Source organism: Vidua macroura (assembly GCF_024509145.1).
Source record: "Vidua macroura isolate BioBank_ID:100142 chromosome W unlocalized genomic scaffold, ASM2450914v1 whyW_random_scaffold_38, whole genome shotgun sequence".
In the NCBI taxonomy this organism is placed as follows: domain Eukaryota; kingdom Metazoa; phylum Chordata; class Aves; order Passeriformes; family Viduidae; genus Vidua; species Vidua macroura.
The window spans coordinates 2749857-2774663 of record NW_026530535.1 but is presented as its reverse complement, the minus strand read 5'-3'; the positions used below and the strand labels follow the sequence as shown (position 1 = coordinate 2774663).

The 24807-nt window shown below is 44.7% G+C and overlaps 1 protein-coding gene across 1 annotated transcript in view; it reads right to left on the bottom strand.

The window, feature by feature from the left end:
• The window catches only part of LOC128822731 (F-BAR domain only protein 2-like), a 195170-nt gene that overhangs the window by 17301 nt on the left and 153062 nt on the right, over positions 1-24807 (bottom strand). Inside the window, 3 exon segments of the mRNA XM_054004544.1 lie at positions 4314-4408; positions 21587-21659; positions 23912-23956. Of these exon segments, the coding sequence (XP_053860519.1) occupies positions 4314-4408; positions 21587-21659; positions 23912-23956 (213 nt within the window).

Sequence of the window (24807 nt, the reverse complement as noted above, 5' to 3'; positions counted from 1 at the left end):
TAAGGGGCTTTCAGTCAAAGATATAGGAAAAAAAATAACAGTTCTTTACTAGTATGTATATGTATAACAAGTTGTGATGGCTTGACACTGGCCAAATGCCAGTGCACCTATTAAAACAATTTATTCATTTTCTTCTGCTATAGTTAAGCTGAGGAGGGGGAAGAAAACTCATGGGGTCAGATAAGGATTAGGAGAAAAGCACTTTAAGGGCAAAACCGGCTTAAAAATTAAAAGATATAAAGAAAAATTTATTAACAGAATTAAAAGAGGATAATGAGAACTAAAAATAAACTGTTGGAACACCTTCCCCCCCCCCCCAGCCCTTCTTTCCTTGCCACCAACAGTGCAGGGAGACAAAACATGGTATTTTTAGTCTGTTTGTCACTGCTAAAAATCTTTTTTCAGTTCACTTAGGGAGAGGAGTCTCTTTTGCTCTGCCATGGGGTCTTTCCTAGGGGAAACAGTTCTCTGTGAACTTTGCCAATGTGGTTTTAATTTTCATGGCTAACAGTCTGCGCAGAACCTGCTTGCAACGTGAAGTTCTTCCCACAGTTTGCAGTCTTCTCACAACTGCTTTTTGTGGGCCATTTAGCTTATGGGGTGCAGTTTTTAAGGATGAGCTGTTCTAGTATAAAAGCAAGGATCCTCTTCCTCTATCTCTGAAAGCAAGGGTTCTCTCTCTCTCTGTTCAAGCCTCTCACCACATCACAGCTTTTCAGCATCCACACACTACAGCACAAGTGCCTTTTTCTCATGGGCTGCAGGTGAATGCTGCATGCCCCCATGCACTTCATGAATTACAGGGAAACTGTTGTATTATAGTCCTCACCATGGCTTGCAGAAGAATCTCAGCTCTGATGCTCGGAGCACTTCCTCCTCCCCCTCCCTCTTTTGCACCAACCTTAGTGTCACCATGTTGTTCTCCTCACGTGTCCTCACTTTTTCCTTTTTCCTGACTTGAGAGAGAATTGGCGTTCGTAGGTTCGTTTGTTCTCAAGGTCTATCAATGGAAACCATTTTTATAGAGTTTTGCAGAGCTGAAAGGTTGATCTTATCCAGGCTCTGCAATCGGGGAATTGCTCACCGTGCTTCTCTATTGGTCATGTGGTCTCCACTAGCACTGTGCAAGCCACGCTGGCTGCCAGCTCTACTCCGTGCCTTTTCTTCATGTGGGGCGCTGAATAACGAAAAGCTGCTGCCACCGTTTTTGGCTTTCTGTCTTCAGCATGGCTGGTTAAAAGTGGCTAAGTAAATAAAGTCCATTGCGAGCCATGTTGAGACAACCGCGACAGCGTGGCACCGCCCTGACCGCATGGTTGCTCGTGGCGCTGGGATGGCCCCCAGTAGCATGGCCCAGTGGCTGCACCAGGACAGGGCCCAGCGGCCCCATCTGGGAAGGGGCCCCAGCTGGCCCCGCCAAGGAGAGGGGCCTGGCCGGCCCCCCTACTCCTCTGTAGAGAGCAGGGAGCAAGAGAGCTTCCCGTGTTTTTTTTTAGTTTTTAAATATGTTATCAAAGCATTACCAGCTTTTCGAATTGGCTCAGCAGTGTGCCAGTTCTCAGAGCTTGCCAATGATTGGTTTTGCCAGGCTTAGAGGAAGCTGCTAGCAGTTCCTCACACAGAATCACTTCTGTGGCTTTTTCCCTCTTCACCAAAAATCAGTTATTGCAAAACCAGCACACAAGGCAAACAACCAACCAACAATGGCAACAACAACAAACAAAACCAGAAACCCAACCACAGCCTTCTCTCAGCTGTCAGGCACTTTCCCCTTTGGTGTAGTTATGGTCACAGCCAGCAGGGGGCTGTTGGCTCCCAGCCAGGGGGCACTGTGGCACAAGCTCAGACACCTCTTTCACATGGGTAATGGTTGGCGCAGCCACTGGAAGAGATGGAAAAGGGGCTTCCTCTACAACCTCACAGGGATCACCAGTCCTGCTGTCCCTCCGGATAGCGAAATAAGCTGTGGCAGGAACTTCAGAAGCAGCAAGCTGGAATGGCAGAGGCAAGCAGATCCCGGAATAGCAAATAAAATGTATCAGAAACTCCGCAGCTGTAGCAGGAGCCGTGGGGTTGTGATAAGTTAGAAAAGGCTCTTTGTTCATCAGGACAAAAAGGGGAAAGCCTTGTGTAAATAACAGGAAGCCAAAGGGGAAGCCTTGTGTAGGTAACAGGATTTGAGCTGAGATGTATATAACATATAACCTTATATGGAAAAGACCATTACAGGGTCGTGGACTTTCATCGAGGAAGAAGAGAGGAGCCTTCCTCCAGAGACCACCAGAGAGTAGAAGAAGACCCCCTAGCAACAGAGGGCGCAAGCGCAGAGTACATCCAGAGATACCGCGGACACGGAAGTAAGAGAGTATTAAAAGACTCTGGGGAGGGGGAAATGGTGTGAGCTGTTTGCGGAGCAGGGACTCCCCGGCTGCACCCAGCGCTGTTTGCTTGCCATCGCTTGCTGTAATCAATAAATTTCTGATTGACTCTCGAAAGGCTGAACAAATTATTTGCCTCAATTTATAACAGGGTGTCCCGGCAGGCAGGGGGTGCAGGGCTACAGTGTAGCAAAAAACCTGGAGCAGTGACGGGTGGGGCTGGGCAGCGGCAGCTGGGCTCCTGAAGGCATCTGGGACAGGCTCCCTCAGAGGGGGGAGGGGGCTCAGGGTCCCGGGTTTTCCCCTGAGGCACCCGAGTAGATGGTGATAGTCCTTTCTAGTGAGGTAGGGTGTTAATAAGGTCCCAGTCCAACAGCTGCTCTTATGAGTAAAGGCTCACCCACAGTATGGAAGAAGCAGTACAGGACTGGGCTCCAGCGGTGACAGTGAATTCTCCCCACAGTAAGCAACAGCTTGACCGTCCTCCTCCCATGCTGATGCCGAGAGTGGGAGAGCAGGAGTAGCTGAGCCCAGCCCCTTCCCCCCAGCCAAAAAAAATCTCTCTGCCCTTCCCAAGAGAATGTCCCTCAGCTACCATAGTTCAACCAGCTGCACTCTTCCCCCTCCTCCTTGGCTATATCTTTTGTCTCTCTTAAGTATTGGTAATTATTGTCTCTTAGCAACAAATGGGAGAAAATTCCCTAGGAGAAAGAAAAGGAAAAATCCTAACCCCCAACAGGCATCCTTGGCATAAGTGAAACCTGGTGGGATGAGTCCTGTGACTGGTGTGCCCTGATGGACCTTTATAGGCTTTTCAAGAGTGATGGGCAGGCTAGGTGAGGGGTTGGTATTGTATGTACTGGAGGGGCTGGAATGTAGGTAGCTTGCAGTTGGCAATAGCACAGTTGAGAGCCTCTGGGTAAGAATCAAAGGACAAACAAATAATGTGGATGTCATCCTGGGAGTCGACTATAGACCTCCTAGCCAGGACAATGATGCTGATGAATTATTCTTCAGGAAACTAAGGGACACCTTCAAATCAACTGCTCTTGTCCTTATGGGGGGCTTCAACTTGCCAGATGTTTACTGGTGTTATAAATAGAGGCGAACAATTTGTTCAGCCTTTCAAGAGTCAATCAGAAATTTATTGATTACAGCAAGCGATGGCAAGCAAACAGCGCTGGGTGCAGCCGGGGAGTCCCCGCTCCGCAAAACGGCCCACACACCGTTTTCCCCCTTCCCACAGTCTTTTTATACTTTTTTTTTTCCCGGGGCCGCGGTATCTCTGGGTGTACTCTGCGCTTGCGCCTTCTGTTGCTAGGGGGTCTTCTTCTAGTCTCTGTTGGTCGCCCGAGGGAAGCTCCTCTCTTCTTCCCCGGCGAAAGTCCACGGCCCTGCAATGGTCTTTTCCATATGCACCTAAGTTCTAATTACAAAACCAGCTTAACATACTAACTAGTTTCTGTCTGGCGGTTTTCTGTTATCTACACAAGGCTTCTCCTTTGATTTTCTGTTATCTACACAAGGCTTCTTCTTTCTGTCTTGATGAACAAAGAGTCTTTTCTAACTTATCACACTGGGAACACCACACAGCTAGTAAAACCCGGCCAGAAGATTCCTAAAATACCTGGATGATAACTTCATGGTACAGGTACTAAGGGAACTGACAAGGAAAGGTGACCTCCTTGATTTGTTGCTTGTTAACAAAGAAGGTCACATGAGTGGTGATTGGCAACTGTCCTGGCCAGAGTAATCACAAGGTGATTGAGTTTAAAATCTCCGGTTACAGGAGGAAAAGTACCAGCAAAACCTCAACTCTGGACATGAGGAAAGAAAACTTCAGGCTGCTCAGGGAATTAATGAGTAAGGTCCCTTGGGAAAATGTTTTTGCAGATGCTGGGGTCCCTCAGTGCTGGTCACTTTTTAAGCACCAACTCCTAAGGGCACAGGAGCAGGCAATTCCCAAGTGTCTGAAGTCAAGCAGGTGAGGTAGAAGGCCGGCTTGGCTGAGCAGGGATCTTCTTCTGGAGCTAAGGCAAAAAAAAAAAGTATATGGCCAGTGGAAGAAAGGTCAGGTGACATGGAAGGAATACAGAGATGTTGCTTGCCACTGTGGGGAGAAAATTTATGTGGCTAAAGCTCGACTGAAGTTGAAGCTGGGCAGAAATGTGGTGGACAATAAAAAGAGCTTTTTATAAATACATCAATAGCAAAGGCCAGTGTAGAAATAACATCGCCCCATTACAGAATGAGGATGGTCACCTCACAAACAGGGAGAGAGACCAAGCAGAGGTGTTCAATGCTTTCTTTGCTTTGGCCTTCAACACTGATGATGGGCTCTGGGGGTCTCAGAGCCTTGAGCTGGAGGACTATGGCTGTGAGAATGATAAAACTCCTAGATGACCCTGAAATTGTGAGGGATCTGCTGCTTCAGCTGTATCCCTATATGTCTATGGGGCCTAATAGGATTCATCCCAGGCTACTCAAAGAGCTGGCTGATGTCACTGTGAGACCTCGCTCAATGATTTTTGAATAGTCTTAGGAATCTGGAGAGGTCCCAGTGGACTGGAAGCTGGCAAACATTGTCCCAATTTTCAAGAAGGGCGAGAAGTCTGACCCTGGAAACTACAGGCCTGTCAGTCTCAATTCTGTGCCTGGTAAAATTATGGAAAATATTATTCTGGGAGTGTCCTAGTGTCGTGGTTTGACATGGAAGTGAATTTTTTTCAGGAAGCTGGGTCAAACCAATCAGTGGTCAGGTTTGGATATTGGCACCTGGAGTGACCACTGAAAGTATGGACACGCCTCTGAGAACACAGGGGGTTAAAAGCAAGAACTCCCAGGGGAACTGTCTCTTTTTGGTTCCGGTCGTCAGAGAGTGCAGACTCTCCCCCACCCAGCCATGGGCTGGGTGGGGGAGGGGAAGCCACACGGCCTTGTCCAAGTAGGCCGAGGGGCTGAGGGTCTGGAACCGAGCCAGCTCCTGTGGACGGAAGGGTGGAGAGAAGCGGAGATGCCTTTGTTCCCCCCCCCCCCCCCCCAGAGGGAAAGTGACAGAGAGCCTGGCGGCACCTGGAAATTGCCGGCAGAGGAGAAGGAGAAGGGGGGGGGGGTGGATGGTGCCCAGCATGGGAGACGGGATGCTGGACCGAGATATCAGCCGTCCAGGGAGTCTGAACTTTTAACCCTTTCCAGGAAATGAGGGCTTTGTAAAATATTACTCCTCCTTGATTTGTAGTGGAAGAGAGACAGTCTGGGACCTGACATGTTAGAAGAAGAAATATTTAGGTGGGAGAAGATGATGAAGTAGCTTTTGGCTGGACTTTTCTTGTTAGCCATGGACTGAACCAAAATCTCCTGCAATAGAGACTGCATTTTAGGGGGATGCAGTGGTGACCCAAGGAGACCTGCTTCAGCTTCTAACAGCACAGGAATGGCAAGAACAGAAGAAAGCTGAGGAGAGAATGGTGATGCCCTCTGTCTTCGGGAAAGAAGATGATCTCTGTTCTTGGACCCTTGGCCCCAGGGGAAAATGGGGGGGGACTGTAGTCCCAAGATGAGAAGCTGAACTGTTGTATCTTTGGGTCTGTGGCAAAGTATCCTTAAAGGAGCGCTATGAGCAGTCTGTCCATGCACGGTGATGAGAGCACTGTGACATGGATAGGAGAGTGTCACACTGGCAGATTTTCTCCGGGCGGTTGCCATGTGTGACAGGGAAACACAGGAGGTGGCAACTGTGTTTCCTGGGGGGTCTGTGGTGCAAGAGAGACTTCTCTCTCTCTTGATAGCTTGAGTATTGATTATCTGAAGGGTGGTAATTTGATCAGGAATCCCGGGTGATGTTTCATGGTGGGTGTTTTAGGAATTGGGAGGAGGAGGGGTGTTTTAAAAGGTCTTCATCCTGGATTTAGTTTATGTGTTTTCTGTAGTAGTAGTAGTTTAATAGAGTTTTTTTTCCCTTTGTTATTAAGTTTGGGCCTGCTCTGCTCTGTTCCTGATAACATCTCACAGCATTTATTTGGGGAAGGTGCATTTTCATGGGGGCGCTGGCATTGCGCCAGTGTCAAACCATGACACCTAGGTACAGAGACAAGGGGGTGAAGTTTTTTGTGCTGTCTATTTGATACCACTCACATCACCACTGGGGGCTGTGGATTCTGCAGGGAAAAAGCCGAGGCCGAAAACAAAATACTTCATTTTTTGCTGGGCTTGCTTCGGAGAGGGTGTGGGACCAGGATTGCTGTCACTGCTGCCACGCTGTCAACACCACCCTGGAGAGACAGCCCCCACATCCACACCGCTGTCACTACCACCTCGGAGAGAGCCCTTGCAGGGAGGCCCAAGCCCTGTGGGGCAGTGCAAAGTCAGCATTTCATCATCAGAACTCCTTATTTGGACAAACTAGCTTTCCAGGTTTTGTTTTGTCACTGCTTTACACTGGTTTTGGGGGGGTGGGCGGAGGGAAGTTAAGCCACAATAGCCTCCCTGATATATTGTTTTTTGTTGTTTCCAAATACCATATAGCCCCAGCCCAGGGCCAGTCACCATTTTGCCGTTATCTAGGAAACTACACTGGACACTGTCTTCAGGAAGCACTTTGTTTGGTGGTGAATACACTTTTGTGTGTAAGACTCTTTCTCTTTTGTACACTCTTTTATTAATATTGTTGTGATTATTGTGATTTTTTCAGTAAACTGTGATTCCAACTTATAGCCTCTCCTAGTGTTCCTCCATTTTCAGAAGGGGCAGGGGGAAAAGGGAGCAGCTTGAGTGGGTTTAATTTTCTAGCTAGGTTTTAAACCAGCACAGGGTGCTACTGACAAACACCTGAGGGACAGTAGTCATTGGTCACAGCCAACACAGCTTCATGAGGGGAAAGTCCTGCTGGTTAAACCTAGTTTCTTTTTATGATAAGGTAGCCCACCTAGTTGATCAAGGAAAGCCAGTTGATGTCATCTTTTGAGATTTCAGTAAAGCTTTCAATACTGTCACTCACAGGATCTGTCTGGACAAAATGTCCAGCATTCAGCTGGATAACCATATCATTCAGTAGGTGAGTAACTGGCTCACAGCTTGAGCACAAAGGATTATACTGATTATTACATCAGGGTGGTGACCTGGGTGGGGTTCCGCAGGACTCCATCTTAGGGCTGGTTTTCTTCAACATCTTGATAAATGACTTGGATATAGGACTTGAAAGTATACTGAGATGATACTAAATTGGGAGGAGCTGTTGACTCCCTTGAAGGCAGAGGCATCACAGAAAGACCTAGACAAATTAAGAGGACTGGGCAATAACCAACCATATGAAGTTTAACAAAGTGCCAATGAATCATGATTTTAAAGGGTTAAAATTTTAGCTGAAGGTTAGAACCAATTCATATTGAAGTTAGATATGCCAATGATAGGTTAATGATTATTAGATGTTTAAGCTAAAGTTAATTGTTATATTATGAGCTTATTTGTAGAAGGAAGTGAAGCAAGTGAACCATTATAAGAACATATTGAAACCAGTAGAACAATGCCCAGCACCTGGACCCTATGTCAATCTATCATGAAGCAGGGAGCCCAAGATCGTGCCAGAGGGTCATAGACACCTAACGAAAACCTTCCTGACTTCATCCCTGGCACCACTGACCCAATTTGAAGCCACCGACCCAATTCAAGAGAAGAATTGTGCACGCATAAAAGACTAATAACCTCATTTTAATACAAAGCGGAGATGAGAGGTACTGGGGTTGTGCATATGTATTATTTTAGGAAATAAATAGAAGGCAAAAATCCTTGTACAGCGCAGTCACATAGTTCAGAGATGACCCCCACGGTGCCACCCGCCAGCATAATAAACATACCACTTTCTAACTTTGACTAGCTAGAAAGTCTTTGTGATTTTCTGTTTTAACGATGCACCTGGGATGGGGTAGTCCTGGTTGTGTGTGTAGACTCGGGGATGAGAGGCTGGAAAGCAGCACTGTGGAAAGAGACCTGGGGGTCCTGGTCAACAGCAAATTGAATATGAGTCAGCAGTGCCCTGGCAGCCAGGAGGGCCAACCATGTCCTGGGGTGCATCTGGCACATCATCACCAGCCACTTGAGGGAGGTGATTGTCCTGCTTTACTCTGCATTGATGCAGCCTCACCTCAAGTACTGTGTGCAGTTTTGGGTGACACAATATAAGAAATATATAAAGCTATTAGAGAGCATCCAAAGGAGGGCCATGAAGATGGTGAAGGGGCTAGAGGGAAAGTGTCCTATGTGACCTAGTGTAGCAGGGCATCTCAATCCCCAAAGAGCTTATCTGTTATCAGGTAAATCAAACAGGACAAACTGTCTTGTAGTGAGTTATTTTGGCACCATGGGGTTAGTATTGGTCTGGCATGTCCAAACTGCCAAAGTGAGATCTGGCAAGATAAGCTGGATTTTTGACTGACTGACATCCATTCTCTTTAAAGCTATAAAAGCAACACCAAACTTTCACAAAGCAGAAATCTTCTACACATTCCCTGGAAATGTGTGGAGTTTCTCCCCTGAGCAGGGATGCCTGCTTTGCGGTTACTCCCCAGGAGGTTAAGTAAAAGGTCTCTGTGTACATTATCACCATTTCAGTGCTAAGTTACATTTGACTCCTAATCAATACTATTTCTTTTGCTAGCTTTAATATAGGTACCTATGACGGCACCAGCTGAGAGGAAGAGGGATTTGGCTACAGAGAGCGGATGCCAGGCAGTCCCTGACAAAAAAGTAAGCAGGTAGCTATTGGTCAGTGAGCTGGGTGGTAACCAAATCATAGCCAATCAGGTTCAAATGTGGAGTCTTTTGAATAGCCTATATAAGAGCTGTGCACGCCATTAAAACTTTATCTGCTGTATGAACTCTGATGTCATGTCATCTCTCCATCTCCCCCGACTGTGATATTTGGTGTACCCCGACATGATAACCAAGCCACAAGAAAAGAAAAGAGACAGAGCACCAGAGAGGGACAGCCGAGAGCTGTGAGGAAAATACAGCCAGAGCTGCAAAAGAAAAGCAGCCAGACCCGTGAGAGAAAAACAGCCCAGAGAGCTGTGTGAGGAAGGTAGCTGGAGAGCTGCCGACAGCTGAGGACCTGTGATCATCCAGATGAGGACATAAAAAGGGTAAGCCACTGCTGGGGACATGGGTAGTCAAATTTCAGCAGAGGACAAAGCGATAGTGAATACTTGGACTCTGATCTTAAGTAAAAGAAGGGTTGAGCATGATGAAGAAGCTCTAGAGACTTTACTACAGTTTTGCAGGAGCCAAGGTATACAAATCACCACAGATGTCGCCTTCAGTATTAAAATCTGGGAACAAGTCGGCCAATTGATTTTTGACTCTGCCTCTAGAGGCGAAAAAATTGCTATAAGTGTTTTAACTACCTGGAAGATATTGATGGATACGTTAAAATTAATAAAAGCAAAAACGCAAGTGCCACTCCCCCAAGATGGCGGACGTCACGTGGCGCGGGAGCTGCCTGCTCAAGATGGTGGAGCCCACGTGCCATGGGTACAGCCCGCTGAAACATCCTGAGATGGTGGAGAGCGGGGGACAGTCCACAGGGGAAAATATGCCGCACCAGGCATGCTGGAGGAGCAGCTAGAGGGGGAGCTCCCTAGCCCCACAGTGCTAGCGCGCCACACTATCGAGGCCAGAGCCCCCCTCCACCATGGGCACTGAATGCAGCTGCACAGCCCGTGCAGTGACTGCTGAGCCGCTGGCATCAGAGGCACCTGCACAGCGGCCAGGGTCGCCCCGGCCGCACCTGCCAGAATCTGGAAGAGCGCCAGAACCCAGAAGTGCGCCGAAACCCAGAAGCCAAGCAGCTCCCAAACCCAGAAGTGCCAGCAGTGCACAGCTGGAGCCTGCAGCCACATTGCACTGTGCCCCACTGCGCCTGCAACAAGGCTTGAACAGCCTGAAGGACTCATATCACTAATGGATATGTGAGACCCCCACAGAGGCAACCCGAGCTACTACCCTTCTGCTGACCCCCAAGACGAAGCCTCTGCCGCACTGCTGGTACCAGCTCCATCCCCACTTCTATCAGGTACCACCCCTGCACATGATCCAGTTAGCTTCTGGAAGGAGGTAAAATGGATAGTGGTTGCAAGTGGGGATATTGAGGGGGCCGACCAAATTTCTGTGCCCATGCCTTCGCTATCATTGGAGGACTGGCAGCAAGGGGGCAGGACAATTGCAGCATTCCCAGTCCTGTGAGGTAGTAAGACCGCCCCTGATAGACATATCCCTTTTAATTAGCAAGTCCTCTCTGAGCTATGCCAATTGGCTACTAAACATGAACTGGGGTCTCCTGCAGTTGCAAATATGCTTCGTTTTATAACTGCCAGTGAATTAACTCCTTTTGACAGGAAGCAAATTGCTAAATTCCTCTGTACTCCAGTGCAATACATGATGTTTGAATCCACCTGGAGATGTTATGCAGAAGAGCAGGCACTGCAAAACTCAGAGGTTTCACAGCAAGACCCATGCTTTGGGGCAGGGTTTTTTCAACTCATGGGACTGCCCCTCATTGAAAGTCCACAAATGCAAGCACATTTAAATCCCTCAATATTAGCACAGGCAAGAGACTTAGGAATGTGAGCCCTGATGAAAATTGTAAATATGTCTGTTCCAATGAAAAGGTATTCAAGCATAAAACAAGGTCTCAAGAAATTATATATGCAATTCATAGAACGTTTACAAGATGCTATGGAAAAGCAAATAACAAACAGCGATGCAAGGAATCAATTAATATTGCAACTGGCATGAGATAATGCAAATGAGGACTGCAGAAAAGCTATACATTTATTACCCAAAGAAAATCCATCCTCAGAGGAAATGATTAATGCATGTGCTAAGGTTGGAACTGAATCATACAGCATGGACTTGTTAGCCAATTCTCTTGCAGCTGCTGTAAAAGTGTCACGCCAATCCTATGGAAAGGGGCAACAAAACCACACAAAAGCAAGTTGTCCCTGCAAGTCCAACTCATTTGGGGTCATGCCAAAAACAAGAGACTGGGCCTATAGTAGCAAACTGTCACCGATGTGGAAGACCTAGTCATTTTGCCAAGGACTGTAGATACAAATTCCACATTAATGGGGAATCTCTCAGCAACCAGGGAAACTGGAACCCAAGCACACAAGAGAAGCACACGAAGACACAAACACCTTCCTGTCCCCCAGCCCGAGCCTATGTGACCAGCTCACAGGGAGAACAAAAGGCTCAGTTGGAATAGATGTTTCCACAGACAGTGCAATAACTATAGCCTCATTAAAAGTGCATAAAGTCCCTCTTGAAGCTCGTGGGCCTATAGGGAAAAGACTGAGTGCACTACTGTTAGGAAGATCAAGTGCAACACTACAAAGCATTTTTGTTCATCCAGGTGTTATATATGCTGACTACACAGGACAGATTTGTGCCATGGTGTCAACACCTACCCCTCCTATGAATATCCCAGCTAAAACTCGCATTGCCCAACTCATTCCTTTTAAGTCTTGTGTTCCTAAAACAGATTCAAAGCTGCAAGGAGACGGAGGCTTAAGATCAATGGGAGAGCTGTCACCTTCTTCTGAGAAGGCGGGCGACCTGGTTTCAAGACACAGCATGGTGACCCGGCCTCGCCTGGGTCACTCGGTCCACTGACATGCACAGACACCAATGTGGTGGATGGTCAAATGGCGTTTATTTTCTCATCTCGTGAGGTTAAATAGTCAAGGGGGTCTTACTACGTCAAAGGGGGACAGTGGGTCCGGCTAGGGTTAGTAAGGAGCGGAAAACTACTGGAGTTAGGAGGGGCTGCATGCTTCAGGGGTGATTGATTACCTATAGCAGGATGAGGGGGGAAGGGTCTTGCTTTCCGTCACATCCCGAGATTTTCCGTTCGCCTGTCCCTATCTACCACAGAGAGCCTCAAGTGTACTGGACTCAGGTAATTTCCAATTGGAGACCAAACATGTTTTGTGCACTTACAATGCCTCACGCAACTCCATCCCACATAAAGGTTAGTGGGATGATTGCCACCAAAGCAGATGTCGCCATCATATCTGCTAACACATGGCCCCAATCCTGGCCTACCACAGCTGTGGGATCTCCTATTACTGGCCTTAGGGGCACCACACAGAGTTACTTAAGCAGTAAACTGGTGTTAGTCAAGAATCCAGAGGGACAGATAGCCACAATCCATACCTATGTCACTGCTGCGCCACTCAACTTGTGGAGAAAGGATGTTTTGTCAGTGTGGGGAGTTCGGGTAGGAATGGATTTTTAACCGGGGCCACTGTGCTAAAGGGCATAAAGCACCCTACATTGGCCTTGAAGTGGCTTACTGACCAACCTGTGTGGCTTCATCAGTAGCCCCTTGAAAATGAAAAATTAAATGTCCTTAAATTCCTAGTTCAGGAAAAATTAGATCACGGACATATCGAGCCATCGGCAAGTCCGTGGAACACTCCTGTATTCATAATTTTTAAAAAATCAGGTAAATGGCAATTACTCCATGACCTAAGGAAAATGAATGCAGTTATGGAAAGTATGGGTGCTTTACAACTTGGAATGCCATCTCCTATCATGATACCCGCTAACTGGGACATTTTAACTGTTGATTTAAAAAACTGGTTTTTTACTATTCCTTTGCACTCTGATGCTATCCCAAAGTTTGCTTTCACAGTGCCTTCCATCAATCATGCAGCGTCAGTCGAGCAATACCAATGAAAAGTGCTACCAAAAAGTATGAAAAATAGCCCAACGATCTGCCAATAGTATGTTGCACAAGCACTCTCCATACTGAGAGAGCAATTCCCAAAAGCATACTGTTACCATTATATGAATGACATATTGATAGCAACCCCAACCAAAGAAGGCCTTGTGCAGATTCGGCCAAAATTTATGCAAGCACTACAAGAGTTTGGGCTGCAAGTCACACCAAAAAAGGTGCAGCAGCAACCCCCATGGAAGCACCTGGGAGTTAAATTATTAGATCAAACAATACAGCCGCAAACAGTTCAATTTTCAACCAAAATTCAAACTTTGAATGATGCACAAAAACTTTTGGGTATCATAAACTGGGTAAGACCCTATTTAGGCTTAACCACTCCACAGTTATCACCCCTGTTCAATATTCTCGAAGGTGACCCTGAGTTAACCTCTCCAAGAGAATTAACTCCAGAGGCAGAAACTGCTCTTGAAACAGTAGAGCAGGCCATAATGGACAGAAAAATTTACCAGATATGTCCTGAAGTTTGTATTACAGTGTTAATTGTCATTGTTGATTTACATCCTTGTCCTAGATTGAAAAGCAAGATGTATTCTATTTGCCATCTGTGTGCCAGTTGTCTTAAGTGGGCAGTTTTCCCTTATCTCTTCCACAATCAATCCTCCCTCTGGGGAGACATCTGCTGATAATGGGCTACTGAATGTCACTGCATGACTCATAAGAACTATAACATCCCATTGTGAGATGCTCTGACCAGAGAGAGGAGCCAAGCATTCCTACCTGCATATAGTCTTGAGATTCTGGTGCACCAGCACAGCTTTTTCTGTTCTGGATTTTCCCAGAGGAACAGCTGCCTCTTCCACTGCCTCTTCAGAGGAAGACTACACCCTTTTCTACAGGATCACTACTCCAACAGAACCACACCTGACACTCCAGAAGGACTGCAGCCACAATTCCAATTGGACTGCTATCAACACCCTGTCCAACAGGGTGTCAGGTTGTATTCTGACTCTGTCAGTGTTGTTCTAGTTTACTGCATTGTTTATTTTATCTTTTTATTTTCTTCCCTAATAAATAACTGTTATTCCTGCTCCCATATTTTTGCCTGAGAGCCCCTCTTAATTTCAAATTTATAACGATTCGGAGGGAAGGGGTCTACATTTTTCCATTTCAGGGGAGGCTCCTGCCCTCTTTAGCAGACACCTGTCTTTCCAAACTGAGACAATCCTACAGACAATCCTACAGGAATCAGTGGGCAATGGGACACACAGTGGTCTGACTCACTACACATTTTAGAATAGATCTTTTTGCCCCACTGACCTAAAAAGACAGCACCTACTATTTTTGAACTACTTGCACAGTTAATTATCAAATGCCGTCTAAGGTGTTTTCAGTTAAATGCTAAGACCCCTCAAAAATTGTTATACCAGTACAACAGGAATATTCTGAATGGTGCTTTGCAAATAGAACACCACTACAAAGTACTTTGCAAAACTATACAGGGAAAATTGCCTATCACTTACCCAGCCACAAATTGTTGCGATTAAGCGAGACCACTGTGTTATCCCTGAAACCACTGCACAAGCACACACCCCTGAAAAGTCTCAAAGTTTTCACTGATGGGTCTGGAAAAACAGCAAAAGCCATCATGACCTGGAAAGATGATAACAGTTGGCAGACACTAGGAGGTCACAATAGTAGATCACCTCAGTTACTTAAATTACGTACTGTAGCCATGGCTTTTTAACATTTTCCTCATGTTCCTTTAAATATTGTGACCTATTCCACCTATGTTATAGACATCACACAAAGATTAGACCAAGCACTGCTAAAAGAAATTGGTAATGCTGCTTCATTTAAATTGCTAAAAACTTTATGGCACACAATCCAAGCCAGAACATGTCCTTACTACATTTTGCATATTCAGAGTCATACAAACTTGCCAGGCTTTATTGCTGAAGGTAATGCGCAGGCTGATTGGCTATCTAGCCCTGCCTGGACAGTGACACAGCCAGATATGCTAGCACAAGCAAGAGCATCACATGCCATTTTCCATCAAGGTGTTTGAGCTCTACAATGACAATTCTTGTTAACAAATACAGAGGCACTCAATATTGTTAACACTTGTGCTGATTGTCAAGGCCACACTGCACCACTGCAGATGGGGGTTAACCCCCATGGTCTACGAGCCTTACAAGTTTAACAAACAGATGTCACACACATTTCAGAATTTAGTCGCTTAAAATATGTTCACGTTTCAATAGACACTTTTTCATCTGCCATATGGCCCTCAGTTCACACTGGAAAAAGAAGTCATGGTGCCATCGCACATTGGTGACTAGCCTTTGCTGCCCTAGGCATCCCTCACACTATAAAAACTGATAATCATCCTGCATGCATATCACAGAACACTCGACAGTTTTTACAACTCTAGGGTGTATCACACCACACAGGTATTCCTCATTGCCCTACAGGACAAACAATTGTTAAACGTGCACATGGAACTGTAAAGCATGTCCTTGAAAAACAGAAAAGGGGGATGTGTGGTGAGATTCCACAGAGTAGGGTGGCCAAAGCCCTGTACACTTTAAACCATCTAACAATATTGCAAAACTCCCAAAACCCTGTCATCTTAAATAATTTCTTATCATTACAGTCCTCTAGTAACGTCCAGTTACCTAAACCTAAGGTATTGGTACGAGACCTCATTACTAACAAATGGGAAGGCCCTTGGGATCTTGTCACTTGGGGGCGCAGGTATGCATATATTTCCACAGATGCCAGTATTTGATGGGTACCTGCTCAGTGTGTGCGACCTGCTCTACGCTCTGCTCTGGACTGCAACCAACAATGCCTCCCTGATGGCCCCTCAGCAGATGCCATAGAGCAGTGACCAAAACAACCCTCTGCACCAGCTGGATGGAAATCTGAGACCTTTGGGATGATAACTCACCTGTGACTTCACCTGGACCTCAAGAGTAGGACACTTTAAGGACATTACTAGCAAAAATAAATGCTACCTCTGATAGTTTTAAATGTTAACTCTGATTGTTTTTTGTCAGAACCCAAAGTGTCCCTCAGACACTCTTGGATGTTCCGGGCCCAGGTCAGAAGCATTTGAGACCCTGGCATGCAGCTGGAAACCCTGTGGCTTTGAATCTGATCCATGGAACAATTTACCAACCTTGCAGGAAGAACAAGAAATCACAAAAGTTTAGATATTATAGTAGAAGTAGTCACAAAGTGAAAGGAAGAATCTTTGAGTGCTGTACAGGGGGGTTTTAGGACTTGTACAGAGGGGTCTGAGTTTTGTACATGGGGGTCAGAAGTTCTAAGATGGAGGGATTTGGGCGTGCCCTGTCTTCTTTCTTTCTCCTTCCTAACCTCCATGTTCATGGTGATGTTGGCACTCACAGATTGGTTTAAAGTAGAAAGTCACCATTCAATATAGGTAATAGGCATTGGGGAAAAACTATAAACATTTAACACGTAATGTATGATATAAAAGATGGCACCAGCCCCCTGGGCAGTCAGAGGGTGTCAGAGACAGCATCAGTGTGTGTGTGCGTGCCTTTGTCTGACCTGCTGAATGGACCGCAGCAGTTCAGGAAGAAAATCTTTTAGATAACATACAATAAACTACCTTGAGACCGGACGACTGAAGACTACTGAGTCTTTCTTTGAAGGCACAGGTTGGAGGAGAGACTTTTCCACCTCTCGGGGTCACCCCAATCTGGGGGTGAGCCCTGGCAGTTTTTGAGTTAGTTTATGTATAACATTCAAGTTTTAAATTTTAAGTAATTAAGCTGTGGTGTGCCACCCAGTAGAATTGTGCCTTTGGTAGCTCTTGGACATGATCATAAAAATTTTGATGAAACACACCAATAACTAGAAAGATTAAGCTTGACGAGTTTAGTGAAAAATTTCATTCTCCTTTTACCGTGTTTGTTGTCCTTTCTGCAAGGAGCCCTGCAGAGAGATGATGAACACGGCTTTTATATTTTGAAAACAGAAAGGGGGAACTATGACGGCAGCAGATGGACTGTGGGCTGTACTGAGAGAAGGAGGGATTTAGCTACAGAGTGGATGCCAGCCAATCCCTGACAAAAAAGTAAGCAGGTAGCTACTGGCCAGTGAACTAGGTGGTAAGGAAATCATAGCCAATCAGGTTTGAACGCGGCGTCTTTTGAATAGCCTATAAAAGAGCTGTGAACGTCCTTAAAACTCTCTGTGCTGTATGAATTCTGATATCGTGTTGTCTCTTCATCTCCCCGACTATGACAGGTACCTTGATACAGTGCGCTGCTTTATGTTATGCTATAATCGACTAGTAGTTCTTTAGTTTTATACTGTATAGTAATTCTGATTAAGATCTTTCATCTGTTACCGCTTGTCTGTTTAATAAATAATTCATTTCTATAAATAGATCTGTTTTGCCATGATTAGTACTTGCGGACAAGAGTGATTCCTTAAATTTAAATTGTTGCCGAAATCTGAGGCTAAGGCAGGGCTTGTCTGAAGCTTCCGCTCTTCCCGTGACACCTAGGTGACGCAAACATGTGTACTCCATATTTTCTGCGAAACATCTGTAGGAAATGATACCAAGTATAACACTTTTAATATTACTTTAGTCAGGGTGTTTTTCACCTTTGCCCCAGGGAAAAGAATTTAAAGTTTCTTTTCAAAGGACTGTTTGATCACTCAAGGCGTGATGACATAAACATCTCAACAAACTGGGAGTAGCACAGAAGATAGACAAAAAATAATGACCATTAACGATCATAAACAAACATCAACTCCAAACATAATCCCTGGCATAGTTCGAGACACCTGGCCTGAAAAAAAGAGAGATAAGAGAAAAAAGAATGAGAACCTAATTAACATCGAAGGCTAAGGGATCAATAACCAATAGGAAACCAAATACTAAGAACTGTGTTATTGGGGACCAATGAACATTGAACTAATGAATTTCTCTGGGTTTTGACTGCACAAATATGTGAAAAATCTGGTAAAAAGGATGTGTGATAGAAGGATTTTCTTTGCACAACCCAGGCAATGTGTGGATGAAATTATTTCTGTTGCACATCCTGGCCAGAACAACATCCTGGCCAGAATAAAGTAATGCCTTGATTCTCTAATACAAAAAATGTTGCTGGGCAGTTTTTGTTTTTCTTGCAGTTTGGTGACACATCTACAGTCTGTTTTACTGTCTCTTTGAGACCCGGGGACCAGAAGCAGAACTGGAGTGCTTTACCCCAGTTCATGGAAAGGAGGAGGTCCTGAGTCACTTTAAAAAGAGGAAACGCACACACAGAGAGTTGTCTTTTGTTCTCTTCGGGGTTGCCTTGGGCACGTCTTTGTGATAAACACATATCATAGTTTTGGCTTTCGCAAATATTAAAGTGAATGCTATATGTTGTGCATTATAATATAATGTTAACTTTTGCAGAAGTAGCTATAGTTGTGAAATAATGACTAATGCTTTTATTTTTGTAGCTAACTGGCAATAATTAAAATAACTCAGACATCTGTGAAGTACCTGATATTGATTTACAGTACTTGTAGTTAACTTGCAAAAACTAAAATAGCTAAACCGTCTGCGTGGTCAGATAACATTTGAGGAACAGATGTGATGGGGACACCTGCTACTGCTACTTCAACTATCAATAACTGTCACCTGCTGAAACCATGGAACAGGGGGCCATTGTGCGGAGGTGACACATGACCCTCAAAACCACGTCTTGGTTCGAAAAGATGTGTCTGCTAAGGAAGGTGGGAGCCTCTCTTAAAATGGAAAATGTAAACCCCCTCCGTTCGGATTGCTATAATTTTAAAATTAAGGGGCTCTCAGGCAAAGATATGGAAGTAGGAATAACAGATCTTTATTAGGAAAAATAAAAATAAAAATGCAGTAATAAAAACCAACACTGACAGAGTCAGAATACGACCTGACACCCTGTTGGTCAGGGTGCTGGTAGCAGTTCTATTAAATGGTGGCTGCAGTCCTCATGGAGTGGCAAATGTGGTTCTGTTGAAGCAGTGATCCTGTAGAAGGGTGTAATTTTTCTCTGTAGGTCCAGTGGTGGTGTAGATGGGCCTGGTCTTCCTCTGGGAATCCAGTGGAAAAGAAAGCTGCTCCTCTGCGAATCCAGTGGGAAAAGGCTGCCTGTGGTGTTCCAAATCTCCGATTATATCCAGGTAGGAACGCTTGGTTCCTCCCCCTGGGCAGAGCATCTCACAATGGGATGATGAAATTTTATCAGTCATGCAGTGACACTCAGTGGCCCATTAACAGAAGATATCTCCCCGGAGGCAGGATGGGTCGTGGAAGAGATAAAGAAAACTGCTCCACCTGGTTTTAACAGGTGGCCCAATTAACAGAAGATAACTCCCCCACCTGGTTCTAACAGATGGCAATAGAATACACACCCCCAGCCACATCTTGCATTTTCAACCTATGAAACCACAACCAAGATTACTGCACATGCTCTAAAAATGCGGATCAGAGAAGGGGCCATGCTAAAAAGTTCCTGCAATATGCAAACTAGTTTGAAGAAATGTTTCAATATGTATAATTGTTTATGAATATGTATTTGACTGATGCAATAGAAAGGGTATATAAGAAGGTTTGCTATGGTTAGCCAGTGTGCCTCTGGCTACGGCTACACACCCAGTGCTGTTGCTTTTGCTTTATTGATTTGGTTCTTTATTATCCTTTATTCAATTTTTTAAAATTCAGCTGAGGAGTGGGCTTCATTTCTCACATCTTTGAGTTGCAACCCGTGAGGTTGCATTTCACAAACCAAAACTGGTTTTTGGCGAATTTCACAGTACGTTTTAGTCCCACTGCCTGCGGTTTCACCAAGGAGGGTTTGGACCTGGCGTTTGCCCAGGAGGAGTTGGACCCACTGTCCACGAGTTCCAGCCACTCCCACAGCTGCCATGCCACTCCAGGAAGTCTGACCCACTCCACAAGGTTTTCCAGCCACCTGCCACTTACTGAGGAGGGGATGGGGGCTTGTCTGACACTGCTGGTTTGGGTTTTTTTGACCCTTTTGCTGCCGCTGCTTGGGACCATCCCACAATGTGGCAGCGACATGGAACTGGATTCAGTCAGGTCAAAAAGGAGCAGGGAGGCTGACACTGCAGGGCTGGAGCTAACTTAAAGAAAACTAGCACCCCCCATCTGCAACCAGTGTCCTTTATCTTCTCCATGACTCTGCCCTGATAACACCCTCCAGGGAAACAGCTGGGACCCTGAGGTGGCCATCTCTGCTAATGGGCCATCAAGGTATCCCAGCATGACTCATAGTATTATATTATCCCATTGTGAAGTGCCTCGCCCAGGGGGAGGAACCAAACATTCTGACCTGTATATAATCTGAGGCTTGGAACACTATGGGGGCACTACCCACTGGATTTCCAGAGGACAAGAGCTTGATAACTACCACTGGGCCTCCAGAGAAAGACCAGACATTTCTACAAGATCACCACTTCAACAAAACCACATCCATCATCCCAATTGGACTGTAGCCACCATCTAATCGGACTGCTACCACCACCTGACCAATAGGGCGACAGGTTGTATTCTGACTCTGTCAGTTTAAGCCAGTGTTTCTGTATTATTGCCTTTATTGTAATTTTCCTATTAAATTGTACTTCTGACTTGGAATCTCCTGCTGGTTTGCTTTCAGACTAGTACAGACCCCCTTTCCCTGTTCCCCTGTGGGGAGGAGGTAGAAAAAATGATGAGTGAAGTTGAGCCTGGAAAGAAGGGAGGGGTGAGGGGAAGGTGTTTTACAATTTGGTTTATCCTCATTATCCTACTCTGATTAGATTGGTAATAAAGTCAATTAATTTCTCCAAGTCAAGTTTGTTTTGCCTGTTACGGCAATTGGTGAGTGATTCTCCCTGTCCTTATCTCAACTCATGAACCTTTTGTTATATTTTCTCTCCCCAGTCTAGCTGAGGAGGGGAGTGTAAGGGCAGCTTTGGTGGGCACCTGGCATCCAACCAGGGTCAACTTGTCATGGTGGGATATCAATCATGAGTTAGAGTGATGGTCTTTCAGAAATCAATGTGCGCATGATTTACTGAAAAAAACTGCAAAGTTTCTTCTGTCTTTCTATGCAGAACACAAAAGTTTTTCTAAAAAATAAATAATGCTTCAATTCTGCAAACACGGACATACAGTATTTTTTCCACATACAGAGCTAGTATTTAATGAGAAGTACACATAAAAATCGTATTATCTACAATGTTGAAATGTCGAACAAGGGATAACTACTTACCTCTGCAGAGGACAGAATGAAACACGAGTAGGTTTCCTTAAGATCCTTAGTTAGAAAAATGTTAAATAGATGCAATGTTTTAATATTCATGGCGCTCCTCTAAACTTCTGTTATAAAGCCATTTTTTTGTTACACATCAGCTAGTTTTCATATATGACAAGGTTTCAACCTGGAAATATACTTACATGGACTCAGTGTCTTTTTCTTTTTTCATAATCCCTGATAAACCAAATGGCTTCCTCTTTCGTGGTTTTATCCCTGTGAAGCAAACACTTTTAATTTAAAGATCAAATAAATGAGTATATATGTCAATGTCAGACACTGGTGCATACCAGTGCCAAGACCTTTTAAATGCTGCAATGACAAGTGATACAAAAATCTAACAGTGGAGGTAGGTATGGACCTAAACTAAGTGAACAAAAGAATAAGAGAAAATTATTCCATTATGTTGTTCAGTAGCATAATGTGCCAGTTTGGGCTGGAAGAGAGTTAATTTAATTCACAGTGGCTGGTATGGGGCTGTGTTTTGTATTTGTCCTCGAAACAGTGATGATAACACAGGGATGTTTTCATTACTGCTGCACAGGGCTTACACAGAGCCAAGGCCTTTTCTGCTTCTCATTCCACCCGACCAGTGGTTAGGCTGGGGGTACACAAGAAGTTGGGAGAGAACACAGCTCGGACAGCTGACTGCAACTGACCACAAGGATATTCCAGACCCTATAGTATCATGTTCAGTAATAACGCTAGGGGAAGGAGGAGAAAAAGGGGATGTTCAGAGTGATGGCATTTGTCTTCTCATTGCTATGCATGATGAAGCCCTGCTCCCACAGAGGTGGCTGAACACCTGCCTGCACATGGGAAGTGAGTGAATTAATTCCTTGGTTTGCTTTTTTTACACACACAGCTTTTGTTTTCCTACGAAACTGTCTTGTCTCAACCCACTAGGTTTCTCACTTTTACCCTTCTGATTCTATTCCTCATCCCACCGGAGGAGAGTAAGTGGCTCTGTGGGGCTGAGTTGCCTACTGAGGTTAAAACACATCAGCTTCATAAAAAAATGTAAAATATGGTTCAAGCAACACATTAATAACATAAGCCTTTATAAAACTCATCTTTATTTTACATCCAATTCTCCAAGCTGGGTATGCTAGACTGCCACTTATTTTATGGAAGATGGATGCACTGCCAGATTTGAGGAAAGGGTCTCTGCTCACAGAAGCTCAACAGGAGCTATTGATCCAGCCAATCCTGAATAGCTAATGGACTTGGGTCAGAAACTGAATCCTGTCTCTCTCAGCTACTGCAGTTCTACCCTGTTCTTATTTCCCTGCATTTTCTTGATACCTGCAAGCCCCTGTCTCTCCTAAAAAGTAGGATCTTGGTCCTGTAAAACCTAACATCTCTTGGCTTCCCAGCTGATGCCGAGTTCATTATTTCCCAGTGCTGTAGCCAGCTCTAATGCTGGCTTCCACTGAGTCTGGAAATGTGCCTTCTCTCTATCTTTTCTTCCTTATTTTTAGTACGGGATATATGTAGCTTTAGTAAAGAAAAAAGTTTGCTTTCATATCCATTTCATATACTAAAAATAAATTTAAATATTCCATCAGACTTACTGCCATGTTTGCTTCTGTCCCCATTTTTTTCTGAATCAAAGTAGACTGCCAAACTTGAAACAAAATGACCAAGTGCAAGCATCCAATCCAACTAGTCTTAAGTTTTATTTTGATGTAAGATACTACCTACTTCAAGCCTTTAAGCAAAATGGTGGAAATAATTTGTTTTCTATAATTTAACAATGGACAATTTGAGCACGTCATTAAAAAACCCTCAGTATTCCCATTTACAGAAATACATTACACAGCACATAGGGAATCTCTTTTAGAAATTTTCAGGGTGAAATAACTCAAAATTTCTCACAAATCAGGTAGCTATAAATTCAGCCATATCTTATAGTTTAATAGAGAAAAAATTGCTTCAAAATTATTTTTAAATGCTAGTCTGGGATTTAGTTCCTTTCTGTGTTATATCCTGCTCAAAACAATGACAAATGGAATGTGAGAGTAGTTTCTGAACATGCATCTCCTTTGCTTCAGTCAAAAGGCTTATCATGGAAACCCAGAATGGTTTGGGTTGGAAAGGACCTTAAAGATCATCTAGTTCCAACCCTATGCCATGGGCAAGGACACCTTCTGCTAGACCAGGTTGCTCCAAGCCCCATCTAACCTGGCCTTGAACACTTCCAGGGATGGGGCAGCCACAGCTTTCCTGGGCAACCTGTGCCAGCGCCTCACCATCCTCACAGCAAATAATTTCTTCCTCATAGCTAATCTAAACTTACCCTCATAAAGTATTGTAGGTTTCATTTCCATGTAATTTTGTTTCTTAAAAAAAACCCAGCTTTTTGGTCTATTGGAATATAGAAATTAACATGTGACTATCCTTCTCTCCTCACCCTCATGTCCTATCTACAGGATTCTTAGGTAAATAACTATGCTACAACAACTCACCTTCAACTGCACTGGATGTGTTACATTCCTGAAATTCAATAGGGCCTTAAAGAAATAAAAACAAAGATAAACATTAGGTTAAATTTAATCTCAAATGAAGGTCAAACCCTAAGATATTTTAACAAATATTAATATTTCCTGAAACTACTAAACAGTATAAATAAAAATATAGGTGCCAACTGAAAACCACAATTTCTCTGCCAATGGTCAAAAATCATACATGAACAGTGAATCATTAAATATTTTCCTTCTCTCATACTGAAAAAACTAAAATACTACTGTACATTGTCTAAATACAATTTAATTTTCAATATTATTACAACCACATGAAAAATTTCTTATTTCTTTTCTGATTCAAAATTTCATCTATAATATATGTGAGAGACTGGAAAGATTGATGTCTCGAGACATTTTGGAGTGCATGTGTGGGGGGAGGGGGCAGGTCGGGCCTTGCCCAGGCGAGATAGTAAACTTCCCCCCCCCCACCCCGCACTAGAGACAGTATCCCAGCCCTGTGGTGGTGCCAGTCATGGGCATAGTGGAGGCAGTGCTCCACACCCATCCCTGGAGGCCCTAACCTGTAGCAGCCACAGGCCCTGCAAGGCTTCCCTGGCGGTCACTTGCCTAAGATAAGAAATGCCTAGTCATGATGACTGGACCAAAGTAGCCCCTCTTCCACCTGCAGACCCTTGTTATCTCTCTGTAAGACCATAGGTCATATTTGCCTCGACCCTTACTATTGGACCAATTCCTAAAACCCCTGTACCCTTTATAAACCCCCATTTCTGCCCAGTTCGGCAGAAGAGCTGTCACTGAAACCCTTCACAGGAGCTGCCAATAAAGACACCGCTGTGGAACCTCATACAGCCTTCTCCTCTCTCTCCCCCTGCGTCTGC